This window comes from Pipistrellus kuhlii, unplaced genomic scaffold, assembly GCF_014108245.1.
Source record: "Pipistrellus kuhlii isolate mPipKuh1 unplaced genomic scaffold, mPipKuh1.p scaffold_m20_p_2, whole genome shotgun sequence".
Taxonomy (NCBI): Eukaryota; Metazoa; Chordata; class Mammalia; order Chiroptera; family Vespertilionidae; genus Pipistrellus; species Pipistrellus kuhlii.
The window spans coordinates 168,257,666-168,284,846 of record NW_023425515.1 but is presented as its reverse complement, the minus strand read 5'-3'; the positions used below and the strand labels follow the sequence as shown (position 1 = coordinate 168,284,846).

Genomic DNA, 27,181 nt, shown 5'->3' with positions numbered 1-27,181 from the left:
GCCTCACACACATGCCCCAACAGGGCCGAGGATCAAGCCTGCAATAGAAGTACATGCCTTGACCTGAATTGAACCCAAGACCCTTAGTACACAGGCTGATGCATTATTCACTGAGCCAAACTGACTAGGGTGAGGCCTATGTCTTTTTGAAGGTGAAGGCAAGGGTCAGGGGAGGTGAAAGGGGCAAGGCAAGGGCCAGCTGACAAAACAAGGAAACTGGGATAGAAAACACAGGGAGCTTTTCCAGTCTAGGAGAGAAATATCACTTTCTCTTAGGCTAGAGGCGAGGAGAACAAGGCTTTGAGATGGATAATTAGAGGCTGAGGAGCTGGTTAGATGGGGGGGGGAGAAGGGAGGGGCGCAGATGGGACTCACACCTGAAGGACTTGAATCTAGGGGAGCAGAGGATATGGAAGGAATAAAATATTCAGGGGGTGGAACCACTTAATTGGGATAATAAAAATAGCTTAATAAACACTGAGTATTCATTATATGCTTGGCATTGTGTTAACATTTTTAAATCCTCACATTAGTAAGTAGTGGAAGAGAAAGAAATCAAATTCTGAAGAGTCAAAGGTAAGGAGTGAGATTAATAGGAAGATCAATCTGGGGGCAACATACAGGTTGAAACTAGAGAGATCTAAAGAGGAACTACCACCCAAACCAGTTTGGCTCAGTGGATAGAGCATCAGCCTGTGGACTGAAAGGTCCCAGGTTTTATTCAGGTCAAGGGCATGTATCTTGGTTGCAGGCACATCCCCAGTAGGGGGTGTGCAGGAGGCAGCTGATCAATGTTTCTAACTCTCTATTCCTCTCCCTTCCTCTCTGTAAAAAATCAATAAAATATATTTTTAAAAAATAAAGAGGGACTACCATGTGGCTCAGTGGTTGAGCATCATCCTATGAATCAGGAGGTCACAATTCAATTCCCAGTCAGGGCACTTGCACAGGTTGCGGGCTTGATCCCCAGTGAGGGGCATGCAGGAGGCAGCCAATCAATGATTCTCTTTCATCATTGATGTTTCTATCTCCCCCTCTCCTTTCCTCTCTGAAATAAAAATATATTTTATAAAACAGGCAAAGATATTAGTTAAACGGCTGTATGTAGATAGTTGAGTGGAGATAGAGGAAATGGAATTTAAGAAGTAAAAGTGATTAGGACATGATGGTAGAGTGGGTGTGAGGTGAGAGGTTCAGTGGTTTGGGCCTCATCCCTGTCTTGAGTCCCTAGGAATAAAGTCGGAGCCTTGAATATGACGAGGGGAAGGAATGATGGAAAATTAGTACACTGGATGTCATTCATTTGTCCCATCCAGACCCACTCTTCATCCTTCTCCACCCTGCCCTGTGCTCTATGAGGATGATTCATATGGCCTGTGTCAATGGATTTCCTTGGGCTTTGGTTTATGTTTGGGTTCCACCAGCGGGAGGATATTATGGGTTGAATTATGTCCCCCAAATTCATATGTTGAATTCCTAAGTCCCAGTGCTTCAGAGTGTGACCTTATTTGGAAATAGGGTCATTGCAGATGTAATTAAGATGAGGTCATTTGGGAGGGCCCTAATCCAGTATGTCTGGTGTCCTTATAAAATGGGGAAATTTAGACACACACGCACTCAGGGAGAATGCCATGGGAAAATGAAGACAGAGATAAGGGTGATGTTTCTGCCAAAGACTGCCAGGAAACCACCAGAAGCTAGGGGAGATTGTGTCTCCCAGCCTCAGAAGGAACCAACCCTGCTGACACCTTGAACTTCTAGCCTCCAGAACTGTGAGACAATCATTTTTGTTGTTTAACCCTAGCAAATGCAGAGATCAGAGGGTGGGAGAAGAGTGACCTTGAGCTATTTATTCCCCTGGCTCCCTCCCTGCCGTGTCTCCACAGGTTGGCTATATCTCTCTACCTAAATGGATAGCCAAGCAGCCCTCTTTCACAGCTACTCTCCCCAGGTCTAGTAACGACTCTCTCTCCTTATCCTTTGATGCTTAGGGGTGGAACCAGCTCCCAGTTGTTGTTAGTCCTGGGATATTGCACTGTTCCTTGATGATTTTAATAAATCCTGTCTCATCTTTATAAATATTAAACTCTCGTCAAGATACCCAGTTTGAGTGTGCCATCTTTTTTTTTTTTTTTTGCCAAGACCCTGATTGATACAATGGGTATGTTTGGGACCAGAAAAACAAACACCCTCCAAAAAAACAAAACAAAACAAAACAAAAAAAACACACACACAAAACAAAACAAAACAAAACAAAAAAACACCAACAACTAAAAAACACCCTTGCTTGAGAATTTGAATGGATCAAGAGAATCATCTCTAGCCAGAATGGCTGAAGCACATGCTGTATATGAAAGGCTTAGAGCAGTGGTCGGCAAACTCATTAGTCAACAGAGCCAAATATCAACAGTACAACAATTGAAATTTCTTTTGAGAGCCGAATTTTCTAAACTTAAACTTCTAATGCCACTTCTTCAAAATAGACTCACCCAGGCCCGTGGTATTTTGTGGAAGAGCCACACTCAAGGAGCCAAAGAGCCGCATGTGGCTCGAGAGCCACAGTTTGCCGACCACTGGCTTAGAGGATGAGGGAGGTTGGCATGGGGTTAAGATGATGGTGTCCAGAAAGATTTAATTCATTTAGAAAACATTTATTGAAGGCTTACTCCCATGCACCAAGCACTGGGGGGGGAGGGAAGGGGTGGACACGAGGGGACGAGGGAGGGGAAGGAAGACAAATCAGAGTCTTTGCCCTCAAGGAGCTCACAATTGTAGTAGCAGGAGACAGGCATGCAAATAGTTGCTTGCATAGGCATCACAGGTGCTGTAGTAGAAATCTGGGCTGGAAACAAGAACTTTGGTCAGCATAGAGTAAAGGCAATGAAAATGGATGGAATTGGAGACAGTTAGAATAGACTCTTGAGCCCTAGCCAGTTTGGCCCAGTGGATAGAGCATCAGCCTATGGACCAAAGAGTTTGATTCTGGTCAAGGGCACGAACCTTGGCTGCAGGCTCCTCCCTGGCTTAGGCCCTGGTTGGGGCATTTGCAGGAGGCAACCAATTGAAGTGTTTTTCTCTGTCTTTCCCTCTCTCATCCATTCTCTCTAAAAGATCAATGGAAAAACATCCTTGGGTGAGCATTAACTAAAACAAAAAAGAAATAAAAAGAATGGATTCTTGAGAGACTGCTATAATTAAGGAGCAGAAAAGATGCCAGGATAAGAGAAGAAGAAAGAATAATTATGACCATTCAGATATATTCAACACTATATCCTAGGCACTGTACTTAGAATATCTCACTTAATCCTCTTCACAACTCTGTAGGGTTCCATTACCCCTGTTTTATAGATGAGAAACTAAGGCTCAAAGACTTTATTTGGCCACAGCTAGTAAGTGGGATGACAGGAATTGAACTCAGTGCTGACTCCAGGGTTTGTGCTCTTAACTATTGGAGGAGCAGAACCAGGAGAGACCATGATGTCACAGAAGCCAAGGTAAGAGAGAATTTAAAGGAGAAACAAGTAGTTACTGTGACAAAGGCCACAGAGAGATGAGATAAGTGGAGGGTTAACAAGATCCTACTGGATCTTGCAATTAGAAAGTTTGAGATGAACTTTGCCTCGGCAGTTTCTTTAGCAAATTTGTAATAGAAGAACTAATTGAAGTAGTCCAAAAAGCAAATGAGAAGTGGGCAAGTGTGGCATTAAAGGGGTGAGAGAAAGAAGCTGGAAGAAATTAGAGCTTAATCAAATAAACGAGCCTTGCCTGAGGAAAGAGGCTCCTGGATTTATGTCATCAGCAGTACTGCAAGACAGTGTTGTGAAACCCAGCTACAAGGATCCACAAAGAGGGTGGAAGTGAGGTCTGAGGTGTGTATGGGGTGGGGTGGGATGGGATAGGTAGAGAGGGTGGGAAGAAAGGTCTAGAGGGTTTGGATCTGTCCAGGATACTGGGAGCGAGGAGCCTGCCAACAGGTCAGTGGTAAGTAGGAATGGTTGGCAATGTGAGTGGTGCAGTAGGATCCCGACTCAGCCGTGGGCAGGTGCACACTGGAAATGCAGAGGGGCATGGTCCCCAGGCAAGAGGGCTGCAGTCCTCGGTAGTCCATCTGGGTCTGGGAGGGACACAGAGGCAGGGAAGTCTTCTCTGAAGACTTAGGTAGAATCTCAAGGAGGCTGGGTTCCACTTCTTCGTAGACATCTGAGACTGCAGCCTTGGGCTGGGAGAGATGAGAGGAAAGGGGGGCTGGATTAGCAGGTCCCTGTGCCAGAAGACCCAGATTGTGTAGGAAGGAGGGTTTGGCTTGGGGTAGGCCTAGGGTGATGGAACACTGGTAGGCAATGGCCTTGGAAAAGTTGTTGTGTGTGCAGGATCCAGCTCCTTGTAGGACTTGTGGTAAGTAGGAGGGAGGGGAGTGCACTCACCGGACTCAGAGCTGCAGTATCCCTAAGGTACTGGCCTAGGACCCGGTGCAGGTCTGGAAGTGAGGGCCACAGGGCATGCCTCAGGCTCCTGGGAGAGAAGGTAAAAAGGAGATTGAGACATGGGAGTGAGGTGGGAGGGAGGAGAACATTGAGGTGGGGCAGTGGGGAGGCTCTGAGGTGGGCGAGTAAAGCTTGGAGAGGTAAGAGTGTAGTCAAGGTAATAAAAGCAAGAGCATAGGTGCAAAGGAAACCTCAGGTGGGGGAGGGTATTGGTGGGGACATTAAAAAAAAGGAGTGGTACAGAGTGACCTCAAACATCTGCTTCAGGGCCTTTGCACTTCCTTTTTGCTCTGTCTGGAACACTCAATTTATTCTCCTCGCTTCATTTAGGCCTCTGTTCAAATGCCATGCTGACAAAGAGGTCTTCCCTGCCTACCCTGCTAAAACAGTACCACCTCTCTTCCCCATTACTTTATGTTCTGCTCTGCTTTATTTTTCTTTATAACACTTGACTTATTGTGTATTTATGATTATTGTATCTATTTTTAAAAAAATATGTTTTATTGATATTTTACAGAGAGGAGGAAGGGAGAGAGATAGGGAACTAGAAACAATCAGTTGCCTCTTGCACACCCCCCACCGGGGATATGCCCACAACCAATGTACATACCCCTAACCGGAATCAAACCTGGCACCTTTCAGTCCGCAGACTGACGCTCTACCACTGAGCCAAACCGGTTTCGGCTATTGTATCTTTTTTTTTTTTTTTTTGTCTCACCCCATTAGAAGAATGAAAGCTCCATGAGAGCAAAGAGTTTGTGTATTTGCTCACTTCTGTGCTTCCAGTGTGCAGAACAGAGTGTGGCCCATAATAGGTGCTCAGGTAATTAGCTTAATGAATGAACGAAGAGAGCCAGTGGGGCTTATTATTAAGTCACGGGGGAAGGTGATCTATCTGGGAAGAGTATGGATTAAGGTATGTTGGTTCTTTAGGTTCGTATTTCCACATGGAGGGACTTTAGCTGAACAACATTTCAGGCCTCTTCTGTGAACCTCACTCATGTCTCTCCAGGGAGAAGGAGTGAGTTATCTGGTAAATGGGGGAAAAGGAGCACCACCTCCTCTTTCCCCCCTTTTTTGTTGGATCTGGCTACCTGCATACAGGCTACATTCTTACCTGCATATTAAAAGTTCAAAGACAGGTATGTTCAAAAAGAGATGATAGCTTAGGACCATCAAAAGAAGCTGCCTTGCCAAAACCGGTTTGGCTCAGTGGATAGAGTGTCGGCCTGTGGACTGAAGGGTCCCGGGTTCGATTCCGGTCAAGGGCATGTACCTTAGTTGCTGGCACATCCCCAGTAGGGGGTGTGCAGGAGGTGGCTGATGGATGTTTCTCTCTCATTGATGTTTCTAACTCTGTCCCTCTCTCTTCCTCTCTGTAAAAAATCAATAAAAAATATATATTTAAAAAAAAGAAGAAGCTGCCTTGAGGACTTGCTTTCTGAGCTGAGTCTTCAAGAATCAAAAGAAATTACCAATTGAAAGACTGAGGTGGTATGAAGTCTATGTTTCCTGCTTATAACTTCCAATGACATTTATTTTTAACCTTAGTCTTCCCACATAAATAAGTCATTTATTAATAACATTTATTTAACGGTGTGCTATTTAGCATACACTGTACTGAGGATTTAAAGACAACCATAGCCCAAACCGGTTTGGCTCAGTGGATAGAGTGTCGGCCTGCAGACTCAAGGGTCCCGGGTTTGATTCTGGTCTAGGGCATGTACCTTGGTTGCAGGCACATCCCCAGTGGGGGGTGTGCAGGAGGCAGCTGATCGATGTTCCTCTCTCATTGATGTTCCTAACTTTCTATCCCCTCTCCTTTCCTCTCTGTAAAAAATCAATAAAATATATTTTTAAAAAATAAAGACAACCACACAAGGTTTAGGGAAGACATAATGAAACAAATGTAGTAGAATGCTACTGGTACTATGATAGAAGTCTGTCCAGGGGTAAAAGGGAGTAGCAAATAGAGGAGGGCTAGGAAAGGTTTCCCAGGAGTTGGCGAACAGAGTTATTTAAAGATAAATGGGTAGTAGTCATCCATGGAGAATATTCCGGATAGAGGGTACATAATGTGCAAAGGCACTGAGAAATAAAACCGCTTGACTTGTGGAGGAAATCATCAACACTTTGGCAAGACGGATGAACAGGGTGGGAGAAGATGGAAATGCTGGCAGGGGCCAGATCTGGTGGAGCTTTGCTTGTCATTCTAGAACCTGAACTCTATCCTGGGGAGCTATACAGAGATTTAAAGAGGTGCATGATCGCCGGGACCAGTTTGGCTCAATGGATAGAGCGTCGGCTTGGGGACTGAAGGGTCCCGGGTTCGATTCCGGTCAAGGGCATGTACCTTGGTTGCGGGCATATCCCCAGTACGGGGTGTGCAAGAGGCAGCTGATCGATGACTCTCTCTCATCGATGTTTCTAACTCTATCTCTCTCCCTTCCTCTCTGTACAAAATCAATAAAATAATTAAAAAAAAAATAAAATAAAATAAAGAGGTGCATGATAAATTCATGTGTGCATTTTAGGAAGAATGGTTGGGTGGGACAAACTGGAGGAAGAGGCTCTGTTTCAGTGAGTTAGGTAGTGCGTGCAGGGCTAGAGAAAAGGAGCCATTGTTTGAGCGAGGTTGAGGAGGCGAAATGACCAGCCCAGATCAGACTGGATAAGGAGGAGGGAGGCACCCAAGTGTTGTGGCTCGGGTGACAGGTGGACAGTAGCTTTGTTCCTGAGACGAGGAGTCAGGAGGTGGGGCAGTCTGAGGCGTCCAGTACAGTGAGCATGGTCAGAGTGTTAGGAAGCGGTGCGACTCCCAGGGGAGACCTGCAGGACGCAGCTGAGGCCACAGGTGTGGGCTTGCACTTGTCCAGAAAGTGGGTGTCTAAGGGCTTGGGATGCTTCTTTCGAGGCCTCCAGCCCCGCCTTGCCACGGCCCGTGTCCGGCCTGACCCGGGCGGTACCTGTAGTGCGCAGGAAACTGCCACCTCAGCAGCAGCAGGCCCAGGAGAGCGCTGAGGCCCAGCACCAGGAGCAGAGCGGTCACCAGAGAAATCCAGGCTGCGGGGATGGAAACAGTCAGACCTCCGCCACCCCTGGCCGGAGCCCCGCCTCCCAGCCCCGCCCCACCCCGCCCTGGCCCCGCCCCTCGTCGACTCGGGCGCCGCGCGTGCGCAGTGCGGTCGCCCTCCAATTGCGCAGCCGCAGACCGCCTGTGCCCCGGCGGGGCCCTCACCGGTCTCCGAGGCGGTCTCCACCCTCGCCGGGGCGGACCAGGCGCTCCAGGGGCCTCGGAAGGTGGGGCCGTGGAGCCTGGCGCGCAGCTGTAACCGGTAGCTGGAGCGCGGGCGCAGCTCCAAGGTCTCTCCCTGGGCCCCCAGGGGCGGCTCCAGCACCTGCGCAGAGGACAAGCGAGAAGGTGCGGATGGGCGGGCATCCGGCCCTTAAGAGATCCGCATTTGTTGGTCCCATTTTGAAACTCAGGGGATCCCTTCAAAATGCCTCACTGACAGGAAGTATGCATCCCTGCGGGAATTTAAAGACAGAACGTCTCCCCCTTCCTGCGGCCTCACTATGCCCGAGGCAAGCCCACCTCGAGAGAAGCGCACCCTGACACTCTGACACGCAGACCTCATCTGTGTGGAGAACTACTCATCCCGACACAAATACACACGATACTCTTTACAGAGACCCTGGTGCACGCACACTGGCTGGGACACATTGACCTGTCAGAAGCAATGAAATCCCATTCATTGAAACACTAAGGATCCTTGGCAAGTCACACGCATTCAGCAGAGGATGCCAGAATTATGCTTCCAAGGACAGATTCCAAGCAGAGGGTACAAGTATCCTGTGCACAAGCAGGAAAAGTTTATTAACTTAATCATCTAGCAAGCTTTTATGAACTGCTTGTGATACGCCAAGTACTGGGCTAGCACTGGGGAAGAAGGTAAATGAAACATGGTCCCTTGCATGACTACTCAGGAAGACATGCAAAAAAGTAAATAATTACGAGTAATTAGTGCTATGATAATGATATAAGTAAAGCACCAGGAGCACAAAGGAGCATTTAGTACTGCCTGAGTTGCTTGATTGGGGACTACAGAGTAGTTCAGTAGGCAGGCTGGACAGTCAGAGATGAGGCTAAGGCAGTGGTAGGAGGGCCTGGAGGACTGTTAGTACAAAACATTCAACTTGTTAATAATTAGGGGGAAGAGACAAGACAAAAGGAAGAAGAATCAAAGAGAATTCCAGGCTTGTGTAACTGGGTAAGTGGTGGTGCCATTGTCAGAGACAGGGTACAGAGGAGAAATAAGTTTAAGGAAGAAATATTGTATGGTTCCATTTTATCAAGTTCAACAATAATCAAACTTATCAATAGTAATGTTGGAATAGCGGTTACCTGGGAAGGGAGGTGTGTGACTATAGAGGTGTGAGGGGCTTCCGGGGTGCTAGAAATAACATATTGTGGTCTGGATAATGGTTACATGAGTGTATACACATGTATAAATTAATCAACCGCATAAATGAGTTAAGTTTTGGATATATAGTAGTCCCTCCTTATTCATGGTCTCACTCTGCATGGTTTCAATTACCTACTAGTCAATCATGTTCTAAAAATATTAAATAAAAAATTACAGAAGTAAAGTTTGTAAGTTTTTATTTATTTTTTTAATGTACCTAACTGTAATGGCTTCCCTTAAGCTGTTTTATATATCTTTATTTTTATTTGTTGTTATTAATGATCACCTGAGGATATTTTTCTGCTGGTTTTTAGGGAGAGTGGGAGAGAGAGGGGAAGACAGAGAAACAGCGATGTGAGAGAAACACATCGATTGGTTGCCTCCTGCACGAAGGACCCTAACCAGGGTCCAGGCTGGGGAGGAGACTACAACGAATCCCAGGCTCTTTGGTCCGAAGGTCGAAGCTCTATCCACTGAGCCAAACTGGCTGGGGCTAATTTGTAAGTTTTTAAATGCCTGCCATTCTGAGTAGCATGATGAGAGCTCACACCATCCTGCTCCATCTCACCCAAGATGAGAATCATCCCTTTGTCCTGCCTGATAGTCCCTATATAGCTGTCAAGGTATTGCAATGCTTGTGTTCAACTAACCCTTATTCTACTTAATAGCTCCAAAGTGCGAGAGTAGTGATGCTGGTAATTTGGATATGCCAAAGAGAAACCATAAGGTGTATGTAGGTATTTATAGGAAAAAACATAGTATACATTTGCGTCGGTGCTGTCCATGGATTCAGTCCTCTACTAAGGGTCTTTGAATGATCTCCCACAGATAAGGGGGACTACTTGTCTGAGTCTGAAATGCCTGTGTTGGCTTTAGGTAGATCTATCTGGTAAGAAGTTGTATATGCTGTGTAGGTGGTAAATAAGAATGAAAGTAGAGAAAGAAACTAAGATTTAACTAATGTATATGAGTACCTTCTATCTGCCAGTCAGTGTGCTAGGTATTTATATAATTAATCTTTACTGTAACTCTGGGAGGTAGATGTATTTATTCTCATTTCACCAATAAGAAAATTGGGACTTCAAATGTTTAAGTAATTTGCCTGTGGTAGAAGTTTATTCCCATATGGTAAGTCTGGGATGGTTAATATAAGGTTGTTAAAATCATGGAGTTGAAGCATTCACCTAAGACAGTGGTCTGCAAACTCATGAGTCAACAGAGCCAAATATCAACAGTACAACGATTGAAATTTCTTTTGAGAGCCAAATTTTTTAAACTTAAACTTCTTCTAATGCCACTTCTTCCAAATAGACTCTCCCAGGCCGTGGTATTTTGTGGAAGAGCCACACTGAAAGGGCCAAAGGGCCACCTGTGGCTCGCGAGCCACAGTTTGCCTACCACTGACCTAAGGAAAGTGTATACTAAGTTTATCTAGAAAAGAGTCTAGGATGGGCCTGTAGGAAGCACAACATATCAAGGAAGGGTGGAAAAGGAAGAGCCAGGAAAGGAGAATGAGAAGGTTTGGTCGGAGAGACAGCAGGAGAATCAGGAGAGACAGGTATCCCAGCCGCAAAGGGAAGAGAAATATTAAATGGGAGTAGTCAGCAGTATCGGATGCCAAAGAGAAGTTAAGATACCAGTTGAATCATATAAACACAGATATGCAAGCCTAGGCATGGACACACGGATGCCCTCACCCCTGATAACAGGTGTGATGAAACTCAGGAATACCCTGTATGGTGAGGTCTGTGGGCATTTGTTCCTTGGCCTTACCTTCCAGTCCTGATGGCCTTCTCCTGTGTATCGGAGCTGATAGCAGATCTCTTGGGCTGCCCAGGATGATGGGTGCTGCCACTTCAATTCCAGCTGCCCGCTGGAGACCTCCCTCCAGTGCAAGTTTGGAGTGGAGATGCGCACTACAGGGATGTCATCGGGGACTGGTCTAAGCCCTTCTGTGCATGGGACATCATGCCGCCAGGGCCATGGGTCAGAAGTGTCAAGAGTTGGTGATTCTGGGCACAGGGTCCGATGCAGTCGGGGGAGGGGCTATGTGGGAGCAGAAAGGAAGAAAGCTCTTACCAGCCTGGTGGATCCAGAAAGGGGAGCCCAGGTAGCTGTGAAAAGCACCCTGGGCTGTGGTCACCTCCACACGGATGTGAATAACACTGTCATTTTGTGACTTGAAGTGGCAGTGGGAGACCTGGGAGGGCTGTACTCCTGGATTTTTCTCCTCCTCTTCACACTTCTCCCAGATGGGGTCTCTAAGAATCAGCCCAAAGAATCATTGAATTAGGCCTGCTGCCTCAGAGACTAATCCTGATATTCTCCATCCCACAGGAGCTATACCCTGCATGGATTATAATCTAACTCCTCTCTTGGATGGCCTCCAGGGCTTGCTCTGTCTTCATGCCATAATTTTTGTTTTCTGACGTTTGCTTTGGTGCCCCCAGCCTCTTCCTCTTAAGAAAGGAGCTAGATGATACACGAAAGTAGCATGGGCTGTATAGAGTTCAGGTCTTGGCTTGCTGGTGTATAACAGGGCAGATTATTTGGTTTATCTCTGTCCCAATGTCCTCATTTATAAAATGGGTTAATAATACCTATTTCACAGGATTGTTTCAAAGGTTAAAACCATCATCATTCTGCAGAAAAACATCCTATGTTTTAAATCTGTTTTCAGCCCTGGATGGTGGCCTCTGTAGTTAGAGTGTCAGCCAAAGGGTTGCAGGTTCAATTCCAGTTAAGGGCACATACCTGGGATGCAGGTTTTTCATAACCATTTGGGGCACTTGTGGAAGGCAACCTGGATTAATGCATATGTCTAACTGGTGATCCTGCTTCTACTCTCACCTTTTTATAATTTCACAAAGAAGCCTATCCTTTTTTTTTTTTTAAGATAATATTTTTTTTTACATATTTTATGTTTACTTATGCATTCACCAAATTATTAAAACTGTGTTCCTGGCCCTGTGCTAGGCCCTATGAATACAAAGAGAAGTAATCTTCAAGGAGCTCTCATTTCAGTGGGAGAGACAGAAAAACAAACAGTATTTTTCAGTGCTGTGCACAGGCTGGTTGGGGAGTATCAAGGCGGATGATCTTACCCAAAATGGGAGGGTCAGAGAATACTTCCTGGACAAGGCAGTGCTTAAACTGAGCCTTGGACTATAAATAGGAGGCAAAGGGGACAAACAGGCATCTGAGGCACATGGTTGGGCATAGATAAGAGATACGATGCTTTGGGAGAAATTTGAAGTGGTGTACAATGCTTTTAGTACGCGGGAGCCTGATGGTGAATGGTAAATGTGAGAGGACAGACCAAGGTTATGGATGGCCCTGTGGCCTTTCTAAGGAGCTTGAACTCAATTATGTAGTAACTACAGAGACATTAAAAGATTTTAAACAGGGAATTGTCACAATTGGCTTTATACTTTGGGAAGATCATTCTAACTGCAGTTTGTAGGTAAGGATTTGTGAGGGTAGAGTAGGAGAGAAATCCATTAGGACACTGTTCATGGTTTCCATGTGCAAAGTGATGAGAATCTGAAAATAAGATTGTGGCAATGGGGGTCAAGGGAAATAGATGGATTTAAGAGATACTGAAGAGGTAGAAATAAGTATTTCTGATTAGACTTTAAGGGTATAAAAAATGCAGAAGTCCATGGTAATTGCCATGTTTCCGGCCTGGAAAATTGAGCTGATGGTAGGGTGGAGGACAATAAGAGGGGTAGCAGGTTTTGGTGGAGGAAAGGATAACTTCAGTTTTGTTACCCTTGAACCCATTCAGGGCACCTGTATACTTGGAAATCTATGCAGTTATTAATAACAATGAGTTGCATTTCTTAATGATATGTGCAATTTATGCTGAAAATTAAGTATTATGTATAGACATATATAAATGTATAGAAAAACTGGAAACATCCACTAAAACTGTGAATAGTGTTTTGTTTCATTATTCATTCATTCATTCATTCATTCATTCAACAGTTTTTTACTGAGCACCTACTATGTTTCAGGCACTGTGATACATTGGTGAGTGAAAACAGACTTTGCCCTCATAGATCCTGTATAGTCAAGATCAGCCTTTTCCAACTGGAATTCTGTCAGAAGAAAGTATTTTATCCTCACCTAAAGATATGTTTATTGGTTTTAGAGAGGGAGGAAAAGGCAACATTTTGATGGATTTGATAGATAGTGAAAAGTTGCAGGACATATTTGAATAAGGAAGGCCAGGCAAAATTTGATTTAACAAAGGTCACTCTGTCAGCAGCATGGGGGATGAATTGGAGGTGAATGAGGATATAGGCTGTTGCAGTGGTCCCGGTGACATGATTAAAACTGAACTAAACCAAAACATCCCCAGTGGGAATGGAGAGAGGTTGAGAAGATAAAACACCCAGTAGAGGATGAGAGCATGGAGGCCATTTGGTTTGGGGACAGGGAGAGGAGTGAGAGGACCAAGAACAACCTCTCCCTTCTTTTGGCAAGATTGTGCCTTTCTCCCATGACATCAAGCTCAACCAGTAGTTCAACTCTCACCTGTCTCTGGGACAGCACCGCAGCCTGCTGTGATAGAAGAAGCCTTGGGAGCTAGCATGGTCCTCTTGCTGCCACTGACAGGTAACATTCTTCAAGTCCAGGGTAAAGCATTGTAGTCCAATTTCCACTGGATCGGAGAAGGAAGTCACATTAGGGTCCACAGACTTCTACTCTATGATATCCAGATCATCTTTACATATATAACTTGGAACATTCACTTTTATTCTTTGTTTTTTCCCTGAACATAGTTCTCTCTGTAGCAAGTTTGAGGTCATCAGGAAAGACCAGAATTATCAGAGCTTCCATGTCCAGCCCATGCCTCCCTAAAGACCTTTTTATTTTCTCTTCATCTCCCCATTCCTTTATGACTCACCTGCATCTCCAGGCAAGTCCACAGTTGTAGGGTGGGACCAGGGTCCCCAAGAGCCACGGAAGGAGACCCCATCAGGCTGGCTGCGCAGCTGGAGCCAGTAGGAATTTCCAGGCTGGAGCCCTGAGATGAGGCAGCTTCCACTCATCCCTGTCAGAGACGGAGCCTTGAAAGAAGAATCCCAGTTTCAGAATCTAGGTCTGCCTCTCAGCCAACATAGCCTCCATCTTTTATATTTGAAGCCCCACAGCCTGCCTGTGGAGAGATGCTCAGTTCCTTACTGGATAGATATGCACACAGCCTGGAGGCTAGGTCAGTGGGTTTCAGGTGGTGTTTAGGGGTTTTGAGGGAAGTCCCCATTCATTTGGAGGCCCGGAGCTCTCAACTTTGTTGGTGTGAATGATCCAAAGTGGAAGATCCCTAAATAGACACAGTTCCTGAAGACCAATCAGAGTTTGTACTAACTCCCCGAGGACCAACCCAATCTAGTATCCCCAAAGTACGGCCTGTCCTTTCTTGGGGCAAAATTTGGGGTAGGAGATAGGAAGTGGAGCGGAAGAAGGCCAGAATACTTCTCTAGTTGGGGAGGTCTGCTCTGCTCCATCCTGTTGGGGCTGTGCACATGGAGCCTGGTCCAGAGCTGGGGCTGGGTTTGGCCTCCACGGAGGTGGGCAGCAGGTTTCTGTGGATAGCAACTGCATGACTGTGGGACCGGTGGAGTTCCTGGGATCCTTGGGGCCATAGCGGAGTTCATGCCTCAGGAAATCACTGAATCCAGAAGCTGGGACCTTCCAGCTGATCTGAAGTTCCCCTGGTTGGCTCCAGCCCATGGCCTTGATGATTTGGGGGGGAGCTGGTAGGCCTGAGGGCAAGATAGGGCACATCAGAACTCTCTGAATGCCACAGTCTACAGTTGAGCCCATGGGTTGTAGAGGGAGGTCCTAGAGGCTGGATTGGCTCTCTTGGAAGGCAGCACCGGGAGACTCTGTAGCCTGTTCTCCTTTCCTCATGAGAACAATGAACTCTTTCCAAGTTAGTTAGACTCAGTGCTCCTCAAGAGCAGGGATCTCTGTATACCTGTCACCTAGCATTGCTCCTGGCACTGGTGAATGAGTGTGTAAATGAATAGGTTAAGGATGGGAGGGCCAGGGTATCTCTGATGTGAAATAAAGTCTAGGTCTTGATGCCAAGGCTGAGAGGAATGATAGGGTGTCTTGAGGTGCCTCTGGGGGGTCTAGTAATGGAGCGCATGCATGTCCTGAAAGAGCACCAACTGGTCTGACTCTATGATCTAGCCTGCGGGCAGCAGATAGAGGAGCCAGGGTAATGGAGGATGGCCCTTACCCACACTATCCACAAAGAGCACCCGCTGGGTCAGATTCTGGTTTAAGAACACGTTCTTCACCCAGAGGTGCAGTGGGAAGAAGAGACGAACTTCATCCTGGGCTGGAAACTGGCACACATATCGAGTTCCAGAGGGAGACACACTCTGGGAACTCAGGGGGCAGGCACGGGGCTCCTCCCTGTGGGCATAGGAAAAGTCCATCCTACCTACCCAGCCACCCCCAGGACCCAGGCTGGCCTCAAGCCCTACTTCTATTTCCATTACTGTCTTTTCTTTTCTTTTCTTTTTTCCCCTCAGTGCTGGGATAGGTTGGATGAGGGGTTATTAGGGGCTTGAGCTGGATATATCCAAAGCACATCAGTTCATTAAGTGGCTACTTAAGGCATCTACTTGAAATAATTCTTTTATGGCAGTGGCAGGCAAACTCATTAGTCAACAGAGCCAAATAGCAACAGTACAATGATTGAAATTTCTTTTGAGAGCCAAATTTTTAAAATTTAAACTTCTTCTAATGCCACTTCTTCAAAACAGACTTGCCCAGGCCGTATTTTGTGGAAGAGCCACACTGAAGGGGCCAAAGAGCCGCATGTGAGCTGCAGTTTGCCAACCACAGTCTTATGGGGCCAAAGGCAGGAAAAGCTACTGGAGCAGGGCTCAGCTGAGGTAGGAACAGGACAGGTGCAGGGGAGTGGGGCACAGCCCAGCACATACCCTGGGTAGGCATACAGCAGCTGGTACGTTCCACTGGGTGCTGCCTCTTCCTCATCCCAGAAGCAAGTGAGGTCCTCAAATGTTTGAGAAAAACAGGTCAGAGGCTCTGAATCCAAGGCCGGCAAGGAGGCATCTGAGGAACAGCTGGTGAGTTGGGCTCTGGGTCCTTCCAGGCATGTTTGAGAAAGATAGGGGACCAGTGGGAGCCTCCTAACTCGCATCCCTCCCAGGGCTCCCTCTTCCTGGCTAGAGGTGAGATCCACCCTCCACACACCTCACCTTGGCTGGTGACTTGTGCCAGGTTTGGGAGAGCCAGGAGGAGGCAAAAGGTGGCCACCAAGAGGGCCCAGGAGGGCATCTTCTCCGGCACTGTGTGCCTGCCTTAGCCCATCCTCCCTCAGGAAGCCGGGCCCCAATCCCCTCCCAGGCCAGCCCCTCAGGTTCCTGTCAGATACAGCCCCACGTCCTGTCCCTGTCCCTGCCCCAGACCACACTGGGGCGAGGGGCCAGGGGAGGGGGAGAGGGACAGCGGGTAGGAGGCATTTGAAAGAGAGGATACAGGCTTTTTGGTGGGAGGGAGATGGGGTTATAATTTGACCATGTACCAAAAGGAGACTAAGCGTCCATGTTTGTCTAAGTTGACTATTGTAGAGGGTGTGTTATCAACAAAAATAGTAACATTTACTAACAGTGAACACTTACTGTGCTGCTATGGTGCTTCGTATCTATTGACTTAACTAATCCTCACAATAGTCTTATTACTCCCATTAGAGACGTGAGCAAACTGAGATGAAGAGAAGTTGAAGGTTTGCCTCAGATCACATGCCTACTCAGAGGTAAAGCTCAGGAACCCAAGTGCTTAACAACCATGTGATGCTCTTGGAAAGTGCAGTGCCAAGAAATGACCACCTGCCATACAACCACGACAAAACGGTGGCTATTTCCATTTTAATAGGTTCTGTGACTTTGTGCACAAGGGAACACATTCTCCCTGGGACTGGACATGCCCCTCTCATTGTGGGTAGCTCCACAGCTGCCTCTCATTCTTTGCTGCTCAAAGTGTGGTCCGTAGACCAGCAGCAAAAGCATTACCTGGGAGCATGTTAGAAATGCAGAATCTTGGGCCCTACCCGAGATGTAACAAAATAGAACCTGCATTTTACCAAAATCCCCAGATGATTCGAATACACATTAAAGTTAGAGAAGCACTAGTCTTCAGTATTGTTTTAAAATATATTTTATTGATTCTTCACGGAGAGAAAGGGAGAGGGATAGAGAATCAGAAACATCAATGGGAGAGAAACATTGATCAGCTGCCTCCTGCACACCTCCCACTGGGGACGTGCCTGCAACCAAAGCACATGCCTTTTTTTTTTTTAATTAAATATATTTTATTGATTTTGCACAGAGAGGAAGGGAGAGAGATAGAGAGTTAGAAACATCGATGAGAGAGTCATCGATCAGCTGCCTCTTGCACATCCCCTACTGGGGATATGCCCGCAACCAAGGTACATGCCCTTGACGGGAATTGAACCCGGGACCCTTCAGTCTCCAAGCCGACACTCTATCCATTGAGCCAAACCAGTCTTGGCAGCACATGCCTTTGATAGGAATCGAACCTGGGACCTTTCAGTTCGCAGGCGATGCTCTATCTACTGAGCCAAACCAGTCAGGGCTAGTCTTTAGTATTTTTATCTGAAGTTAGACATTAATTAAAGTTAGACATTAATTTTGAAATCAAAATTAATGTCTAACTTTCTTCCAGATTTGGATTGCATCTCTACTTGTATGTCCAGTGGGCATATTATTCTTAAGATGGCCAAAATAAAACTCTTGATCTGGTTCCCATGCCTAGACCTATTTTATTTTCCCCAGTCTTATCCACTTCTATAAATGGCAACACTATCTACTCAGTTGATTAAACCCAAAACCTCAGAACTCTTTAGTTTCTATCTTTCTCTTATCTTGAGTTCAATTAGATATCTCTTTTTTCTTTATTAGTAAATTTTTTAAAAAATTAAAAAAAAATGTATCCTGAATCTGAACACTTTTTACCACCTTTTCTCCTACCATCCTAGTCCAAGTCTGAGTTATCGCAATAGCTTCCTGTCTCTACTCTACCCCTTCAATATATCCTCCACGTAATGTAGTGATAAGTGTAGACTGCAAATCGTATTTCTTTGCTCCCCTGCTAAATCCCTTTAATGATCCTACTGCACTTAGAAATCCAGACACTTCCTAATGGCACACAAAATCCTGTCTGACCTCGTCCCTGCCTGCTTAAATCTCATCTCCTACCACTGTCTTTACTCTGGCCCAGCCACAACAACCTCATTTGTCTCTCATCTTAATCCTTATCATACTCGACCTTTCGGCAACATTTGATATTCTTCTCCTCCTTTGGGTTCTACGAAGTATCACATTCTCCTAGTTCCTCCTACTCCCCACCCCCTAACAACTCCCCACTCCCTACCCCTTTTCTTTCTCTCTTTGCTCTTTCTCTTAAATGTTGCTGTTCCCCACATATCCTTGCTTTGCCCTTTATATTGCCTAAGTGATCTCATAGTGTCACTTGCATTTATATAGCAGTAATTCCCAAGTCTTTATCATTCTCTTGATCTTAAAATTCTCGTTACTTCTCAGACATCTCTATTTGTTGTTCCACAGGCACTTCAACTCACCGAATCCCCCCAAAAACTATTACTAACTCCAATACACCCTTTCAGATCTTTTCTTCTTTTTTTAAAATTAATTAATTAATTAATTTATTTATTTATTTTTAAAAATATATCTTATTGATTTTTTACAGAGAGGAAGGGAGAGAGACAGAGAGCCAGAAACATCAATGAGAGAGAAATATCGACCAGTTGCCTCCTGCACACCCCCCACCGAGGATGCACCCGCAAGGGTACATGCCCTTGATCGGAATCGAACCCGGGACCTTTCAGTCCACAGACTGACGCTCTACCACTGAGCCAAACTGGCCTTGGCAGATCTTTTCTTCTTCTTCCTATGCTTACATCTCACCAGAGCCTACCTGGACATTCAAGCCTGAAATCTGACAGTGATCTTCAACTCTTCATTTCCCCTCCACTCCAGCATCCAAGTTTTACCAACTTCAGTGACTTCTACAGGCAGGTGATATAATAGTGGTTAAGGGTGCAGAGCCCATTAGACAAGAGGCTTGTCTATGACTGTTAGAGTTGAGATGAGGGTTCCTGCTTCTGCATGGAAGGAGGTCCAGCTACCTGTCCTGTCATTTCCCCATTTTTCTCTGCTCCCACACAGCTGGAAAGAGGTGCCTTCCCCAGTCCTTTACTTCTTAATTAAAAAAAAAATAAATTCCAGTCCTTTACTTCTTTATTTTAAAAAATATATATTTTATTGATTTTTTACAGAGAGGAAGAGAGAGGGATAGAGAGTTAGAAACATTGATGAGGGAGAAACATCAATTAGCTGCCTCCTGCACACCCCCTAATGGGGATGTGCTCACAATCAAGGTACATGCCCTTGACCGGAATCGAACCTGGGACCCTCAGTCCACAGGCCGATGCTCTATCCTAGGGGTGTCGAACTCAATCAGAGAAGGGGCCAAAATCTAAAATCCAGCCTAAATCGCGGGCCGAATGGTTTACTGAACAGTCATAAACTGTCATTGTGATGGAAACGCAGCGGAGTGCAGTGATGACAGCGCGGTGCAGGCCACATTGCAAGGCCTGGCGGGACGGATTTGGCCCGCGGGCCTTGTGTTTGACACATGTGCTCTATCCACTGAGCCAAACCGGTTTTGGCTCCTTTACTTCTTTAGAATATCAAGCACGAACTGGATAGGCCTAGGGAGACCACTTAGAGCCCAGCAGACTTCTTAAGGACCGGCCCAGAGCGGCAGGCCCGGGCTTTCTGGTGGCATGTAAGGTCAAAGTGCAGCCATTGCTGAAAGAACTCAAGGGGTTGCTGGATGAGGATTGGCTCAGGCAGTAAGTGGAGTGCAGTTAAACTGCTCTCTGTGGGCAGGAAGAGAGGAAGTCTTGTTTTGAGCATTTGCAGCTTTTTGCAGTATAAATACCCAACTATGGCCCATTTCAAGCTACTGACATCATGTCACTGAATAGTGACTGGGAAGAGAATTGGCTCTCCAGAGCCTGTACCTGTGCCTTGCCCTTGTCCCTCCATTTCCCCAGATTTCCAACGCCTGTGGTTTTATCCAGTCTGAAAGTCCGAGACAGGTTGCTGCAGGCCCTTGGAGTCTCCATTTCTCCATCACTTTCCCAAAATTGCCCAACTTCTCTCCAAAATGCTTGTTCCATTTACTCTTCTAGCAGTGTGTTAGAGCATGCTGCATCCCGCACATCTTCATCAGTGCTGTTTTAGGTCTGCCATTCCGATAGTTAACAAATGGTATCTTCTTACTCTCTCCTTTTTCTGAAGCTTGAATTTGCTTTTTCTCTCTCTCTGCTTAAAATCCTTTCATGGGTCCACATGATTCTTTGGACCGAGACTCACGTCAAGATGCTAGAACATAGCCCTTTGACCTTTCACCTCCCAGTTCTTGGAGTCTCTCCCTCATCCTGCCACAGAGCCTTGTTTCCTTGCTTTCCCAGGCACAACCCTCCAATCTCTTAGCCTGCTAGAATTTTCTTTCTGATTCAAGAAATCAGCCCCCAAGTCACTAAGTCACTACTTGGAGAGTCTTGTCTTTTCTTTCTTTCTTTCTTTCTTTCTTTCTTTCTTTCTTTCTTTCTTTCTTTCTTTCTTTCTTTCTTTCTTTCTTTCTTTCTTTTAATATATTTTATTGATCTTTTACAGAGAGGAAGGGAGAGAGATAGAGAGCTAGAAACGTCGAAGAGAGAGAAACATCGGCCAGCTGCCCCCTTGCACACCCCCTACTGGGGATGTGCCCGCAACCAACGATGTGCCCGCAACCAACGTACATGCCCTTGACCGGAATCGAACCTGGGACCTTTCAGTCCGCAGACCGACGCTCTACCACTGAGCTAAACCGGTTTCGGCGAGAGTCTTTTCTTATCTCCCAACTATATGTAACGGAGGAAAAAGCTAATTTAAAAAGAGAATTGCAATTTCACATTCCTTTCAGAGGCCTCAACAGCTCTTGTGATCAGAAACAACATGGTGAGCCTTTGGGCATGACCTTGATAGGAAGGTGTCACGGAGTTATGGTACATTTGCTGCATATGAAATTGATGGACTTTTGGCATGTCCTGTGCTAATTCCCTAGAAAGAGGAGGGCTAGTAAATGACAGCAACCTGAGAAGACGCTTCATCAGAGAGAAATTCCAGTAGGAGGACCGTTGGGGGAGAATTTTACACCAGTGATGTCTAATATTCAGTTTTAATTTTACACCCTCTTCTGAGAATGCTTAGCTTCCCCATGAACATCCCAGACATTCCGTGAAAGAGTCCTATACACAATCCCTGATAGTCAGGGTGATTTGGGAACAGGGAGAAATACTTTTTCTGATACCTGTGGAGTTGAGAAAGGATGGCAGCCATGGAACGTGAGCAACCTAGTGATCAAGAATTTTGCAAGAGTCATGGATACATGGAACCGACTGACAGATCTCAGAGGGGAACATATATGCATATACTAGAGGCCTGATGCATGAAATTTATGCAAGGGGCTCAGCAGCTTGCCTTGGCCCTCACAGCCCGGCTTCATCTGGAAGGTCATCTGGAAGGATGTCTGGAAGGTTGTTCGTCTGTCCTATCTAATTAGCACATTACGCTTTCATTATTATAGATGCATAACACATGGGCACAAACAATAGTGTGGGAAGGTCTGGGGAGGGGCCAGGGCTAGGTGAAGGGGGGAAATAGGGGACATCTGTAGTACTGTCAATAATAATAAATAAAATAAAAAGAATTTAGCAAAAGCAGGGACTCAGGTTGAGAGGTGATCACGAGGATGTAAACCCTTGCAGAGTCTCAAGTAAAAACAGGGAAGGGTGTGGACTTCCCTGAGAATGTGGTATAGGCACTGAGCTGTTCTAATTGAATATCAATGGAAACGGCTACTCCAAAGGCTGCCTTGAGGACATTTGGGTTGCATACTTACAATCTGTCCTTCCTCTGTGTCCCCCTCAACAGTTTTGTGCCCCTGTTGGGGTGCTTTCATACATAAACAGCCATGCTGTCTTCACCTTGGCTAAACAAGTGGGAATTGTCATTTTAACTCACTCCTCCTGGGGTAAAAGCTAGGCTCTTCTTCCCTGATTTCCTATCCTACCATTATTCTAACAGCTACCATTAATAAACACTTGCATGTCTCATTTCATCACACAATGATTCGGGTGGATGCCCTTTTCCTTACTTTATAGAAGAGAAAAATAGGGGCTGTGATGGGTTCGATGGGTTGTCTAAGTCATTACTAAGGAGCAGAGCTGAGATTTGAATTCAGGTCTGTTTGACTCCAAAGTCTGTTCTTTAACTACTACCTAGATACCCTGACTAGGACTTCTGATACTTCCATGTTATGCATTGGTTTAACATTATGTGCTTAGCACAGGGCCTGGCATGAATCTCTCCCACAGTACGAGGCTAATTCAAAATAGGCATCCAGAGAGACTTAATTTAAGTAAATGGGAAAAGGACCAGTAGATGGCTAGCAGTGACCCCAAGCGAGAGAGTTGCAGGGGACTCCGTTTGGTCAGCCCTCCTTCCTTCATTTTCCATGAGACTTCCTGGTTTCTAAGCTGCTTTTACTGAGCTGCCAGGCTCTCTCTGAATTCTGAATCCATGTTTCCTGTCGAGGACCAGCCTACTCCAGCCAAACTCTGGTTGGTCTGCCCCACTAGGGAGGCTGGGAGTGAGATAAGAGGATGCACAGCTCATAGGAGAAGCCTGAGCTGCCCAGAGGGCCATGCAGGAAATCGCTCCTTCCTTGGGGGCTGAAAGGGAATGACTCAGGGCTGACTGGTGGGAGTTCCCTTTTTTGGGCCAGGACTGGCTGCAGTGAGGCGCCTTGGACAGCATGCTCAGGTTCGCCTCCCCCAGCTGCCTGCCTAATGAGCCTGTGAGAGATGTATCTTGGCCTTTCCTCCTCTTTTCCATCATTTCTCTGGAAACAAGTTTGTGCTGATGGACTGGTCCATTGCTCCAAACCCCCCTGCCTAACCCAGACCGTTGCCTGTGAAAATATAGCTGTAGAGAGAAGCAGTGAGACCTGAAGCTAGGCAGGTGTGGGCAGGTGAGGCGGAATATGTAGCCCTGTACCTGCAGTTTGCTGCCTTGTGTGTAGTGAGGCTGTGATTGTGATGGGACTGCAGTGGAAATGTGGGAATCTTCTGTTTGGAGAGGGTGCTTCTTGGGTCCTGCCCTTAGCCCAGGACCTGGTGTGCAGTATGAGATCAGTGTGTTTGTGTTGAACTTGGGAGTTGTAGTATATCCCAATCTGATCCCTTTTCACTCTACCAGAGAAGTAGCATAGCACTGTGGCTAAGAGAGGGACTCTGAAGTCTGAATATCTAGGTTTGAATCCCAGCTCTGCCATTTACTAGTTGTCAGATTTTGGCTGAGTCACTTAGCCTCTCCGAGCCTATTTCTCTTCTGTAAGATAGGAATGATAATAATAGTACCTATCTAATAATAGTACCTACCTAATGTTGTTGAAGATTGAAGGAATAAATACAGGCTAAGTGCTTGGAACAGTGCCTGGCAATCAAGTGCCATATAAGTATTAGCTGTTTTTGCTCTTTTAGTGACTGGCATCTCCATCAACCCAGTTATCTAAACAGAAGTTGTCAGTAAACCTAGATAGACTCTACCCTTTCCTTCTATTTCCATATTTAACCTCTGTCCATTTTTAACCCATGTATTTCTTCCAGTTCATCACCATACCATCATTTCTCACCTGCACTGATCTCCTTGCCTTCACTCTGTCTTTCTTTAATAGCTTTATTGAGATACTAGAGGCTCGATGCATGAAATTTGTGCAAGGGTAGGCCTTCCTTTCCCTGGCTGCCGCTTCGTGGCCCCACCCCGCCATTGGCACCATGCTTGGCCTGGCACTGCCCACGTCCACTGCCACACTCCCCTGGTTCCCCGGTTCTGCAGAGCCCCCCATCCCGACTGATTGATCACTGGCTGGTGGCCTGGGTCTCCCTCTGTGGGGTGTGGTGGGGCAATGGCAGCCCCCACCCCCCAACCAATCACATTGCACCCGCCTTGGCTGGCTTGGTGCCAGTGCATGTCATAGTGTGATTGTCCAAATGGCTGCTCTGCTGTTTGGCTGTTCAGTTGATTTGCATATTACACTTTTATTATTATAGATAATTCACTCATTTAAAGTGTACAATTCAGTAGCTTTTAATATAGTCACATATATATGCAACCACAATTTTAGACTTTTTTATCAACTCAAAAAGAAATCCAGTTTTTAGCTCTTGCCCTCCTATCCCCCCATCTTTGTCCCACCCTAAAGCAGCAGATTCACCTATTCTGGACACTTCATGTAAGTTATATACAAATATAATATGTGGTCATTTGTTACTAGCTTCTTTCAGTTAGCATAGTATTATAATATATATATAATATATAACATATTATATATATATATATATATATATATATATATATATATATATATAATATTGATTTCAGAGAGGAAGGGAGAGGGAGTGATAGAAACAACAATGATGAGAAAGAATCATTGATTGGCTGCCATCTGCATGACTTTACTGGGGATTGAGCCCGCAACCTGGGCATGTGCCCTTGACTGGAAACAAACCTGGGTCCTTTCAGTCTGCAGACTGATACTCTATCCACTGAGCCAAACTGCCTAGGGCTTTTCTTTTTTTTTTTTTTTAAGATTTAAATGTTTTCATTTATTTTTACAGAAAAGAGGGAGGGAGAGGGAGAGGAGAAAGAGAAAGGGAAACATCGCGGTGAGAGAAACATTGATGGGCTGCCTCCCACACACCCCCTACCCAGGACCAGGCCTACAGAGTCCAGCACAGGCTGGCCCCTGACACCTCTCTGGGTTCATTACCTTCACAGACTATGCTCTCCCCTTATTCCAGCCACATGGAACTCTTTGCAGCTCCTGAACACACACATGTCACAGGTACTGTTTCCCCTGCCTGGATCTTTTCCTCAAGTGAGCCCCTACTTCTTCCTGGCCCATATTAAAATGTCCATTTCTCTGGCAAAGCTTTCCTGACCCCATCTCCTTCCTACATGTGCTACCCAGGTACCTCCCTCCCTTATAGCATACTCTTCTATTTTATGTTTATTTACATATCCGTCTCCCCACAGGGGCATCTTTGTTTATTGGTCCCCATCGGGGACAACTTTGTAATCCCCACACCTTGGACCTGGCAATATCCCTGCAGTGTATCTGAAATGAAATTTAACTTTAGCAAATTCCATCTCTCTCATCCTGCATAGCTTTCCATTTACTCCAATTAATTTCTTCTTAAATTCAGCCCCGCACGCCAGCCATCCAGGTCTTTTTGGAACACAGATGTGATAACCCCTAACCCACCTCATTTATCTTCCTGCACTTGTATGTATTATCTGCTGATATTGAGCACTATGTACTAGGCCCAGTGCTGTGCAAGCTGTGCCCGTGTGATCTCATTTAGTGCTAACAATAGTCAGGTAGCTATTACCCCATTTTTCAGAGAGGTTAAGCGACTTGACCAATTTCACACAGATAATGATATAGCAAGGACTTAGACATGGGTCTGTGTGATTCCAGAGTCTGTGCTCTTAATTATAACACCATGTCACATTATTCATTCTTTGATTTCATGAAAAAAATGTGTGAAGCAAGACAAGTGTTATTTCCTAAGGACCAGTGAGAGGCCAGCAGCGAGAAACCAAAAGGATAGGCAAGCCTGAAGGCCACATGGAGTAGGACATGGAGTAGGACATGGACTAGCTTTCAGGACAGGGAGCACCTCCCAACACACTTGGAGACCCCGAGGGAGGCATAGGAATTCTACTATGGCTGGCTGAAAATGCCTTCCTCCTTTGGGGCCCATATGCTGGACAGTAAGATGGCTACCAAGCCAGGAAAGGCTGCCTAGAGACATAAAGAAAAATGGGAACTCCAGACAGGCTAGAATCTGTTTGGTGCTGAGATGTCAGTTTGAGCTGAGGCTGGGCTGCAGCTGACCCTGGCATGGACTGTTTGGACAGAGCAAAGAATGCTAGGCTGGCAGCTACCTAGAGATACAGGGAGACATGTCGGTGATAGGGCAGGAGAGTAGCGAAGAGATCAGGGGAAAACTGGACTTCTCATATGGCCAAGATGTAGTGTAGGTGTTTCTCTCCTTTCCGTGTCCAGCAAGGAAAAGGAGTGGGTCCAGTTCCTGAGTAGAGGAGCTGGGGATTAAGAAATAAAAGAAAGAAAGAGATCAGACACAAAGATTGAAGGAAAAAGCTGGGAGCCAGGTGGGACTCTGTCCTCTCTGATGGAGGGACAGGGACCCAGGGCCTATGCAGCAAGTTTGTTTTATACCCCCAAATACCAAGGGGTTTCACCAGAACTTAGGACCAAAGGTGCTTATTTGCATTCTTGAGTAGGCCCAAGCATTCCTAGTGCTTGACTGGATTTACATATCAAAGTCACATTCCCTGACACCTGGGTAAAGCTAAGAGTCAGTGCTGATAACACATCCTTTTTGGTGAATGTGTATTCAAGATCTGTCGCCTTGAATTCAGCTGACAATAATTTAAAGAATGCCCATGTGCCTTCCCAGAGGGCCCGCTACAATGTAGGGTTGGTATAGGTATGAAATACCGTATTTTTCGGACCATAAGACGCACTTTTTCCCCCCCAGAAGGTGGGGGGGAAAAGTCCCTGCGTCTTATGGTCCAAATATAGCCTACACATATACTTTAAAAAAAAAGTTTTTTTTACTTGCCCGGCTCTGTGTGGTCTCTGTGTGCTTGCCCGGCTCTAAAATGGTTCTAAATGCTGCTGTTTACTTTACAGGGTTGATTACATGTGTTTATGACTGTGATGTTGGGTTTTAATGCACATAAAATATTTTAGGACACTATTTGTTTCAGAATCTTTTTTTCTTCATTTCCCTTCTCTAAAAACTGGTGCGTCTTATGGTCCGGAGCGTCTTATGGTCCGAAAAATACGGTAATTCTTCCAGAACACCTCCCATCACGGAGAAGCAATCCCAACAGAGGGACCAGATCTACCACAGTGTTTCTTTTCCTGGAAAGTCTAGTTTCTCTGTCTTTGGTTCATCTTTTCCTTGGGATTGGTCAGCAGTAAAAGGAGCACATTGGG

General features: G+C 45.8%; 1 protein-coding gene across 1 annotated transcript; it reads right to left on the bottom strand.

Annotated features, from left to right (window-relative positions):
* Positions 1–3,054: 3,054 nt before the first annotated feature.
* On the bottom strand, positions 3,055–16,273 carry MPL (MPL proto-oncogene, thrombopoietin receptor). Its single transcript, XM_045584707.1, has 12 exons — positions 16,195–16,273; positions 15,916–16,081; positions 15,204–15,382; positions 14,432–14,721; positions 13,863–14,025; positions 13,490–13,616; positions 11,030–11,211; positions 10,724–10,866; positions 7,723–7,882; positions 7,451–7,547; positions 4,425–4,512; positions 3,055–4,219 (listed from the first exon to the last, which is right to left on the bottom strand). The coding sequence occupies exons 1-12, from the start codon at positions 16,271–16,273 to the stop codon at positions 3,923–3,925; spliced, it is 1,971 nt and encodes a 656-aa protein (XP_045440663.1). The 3' UTR covers positions 3,055–3,922.
* Positions 16,274–27,181: the final 10,908 nt, after the last annotated feature.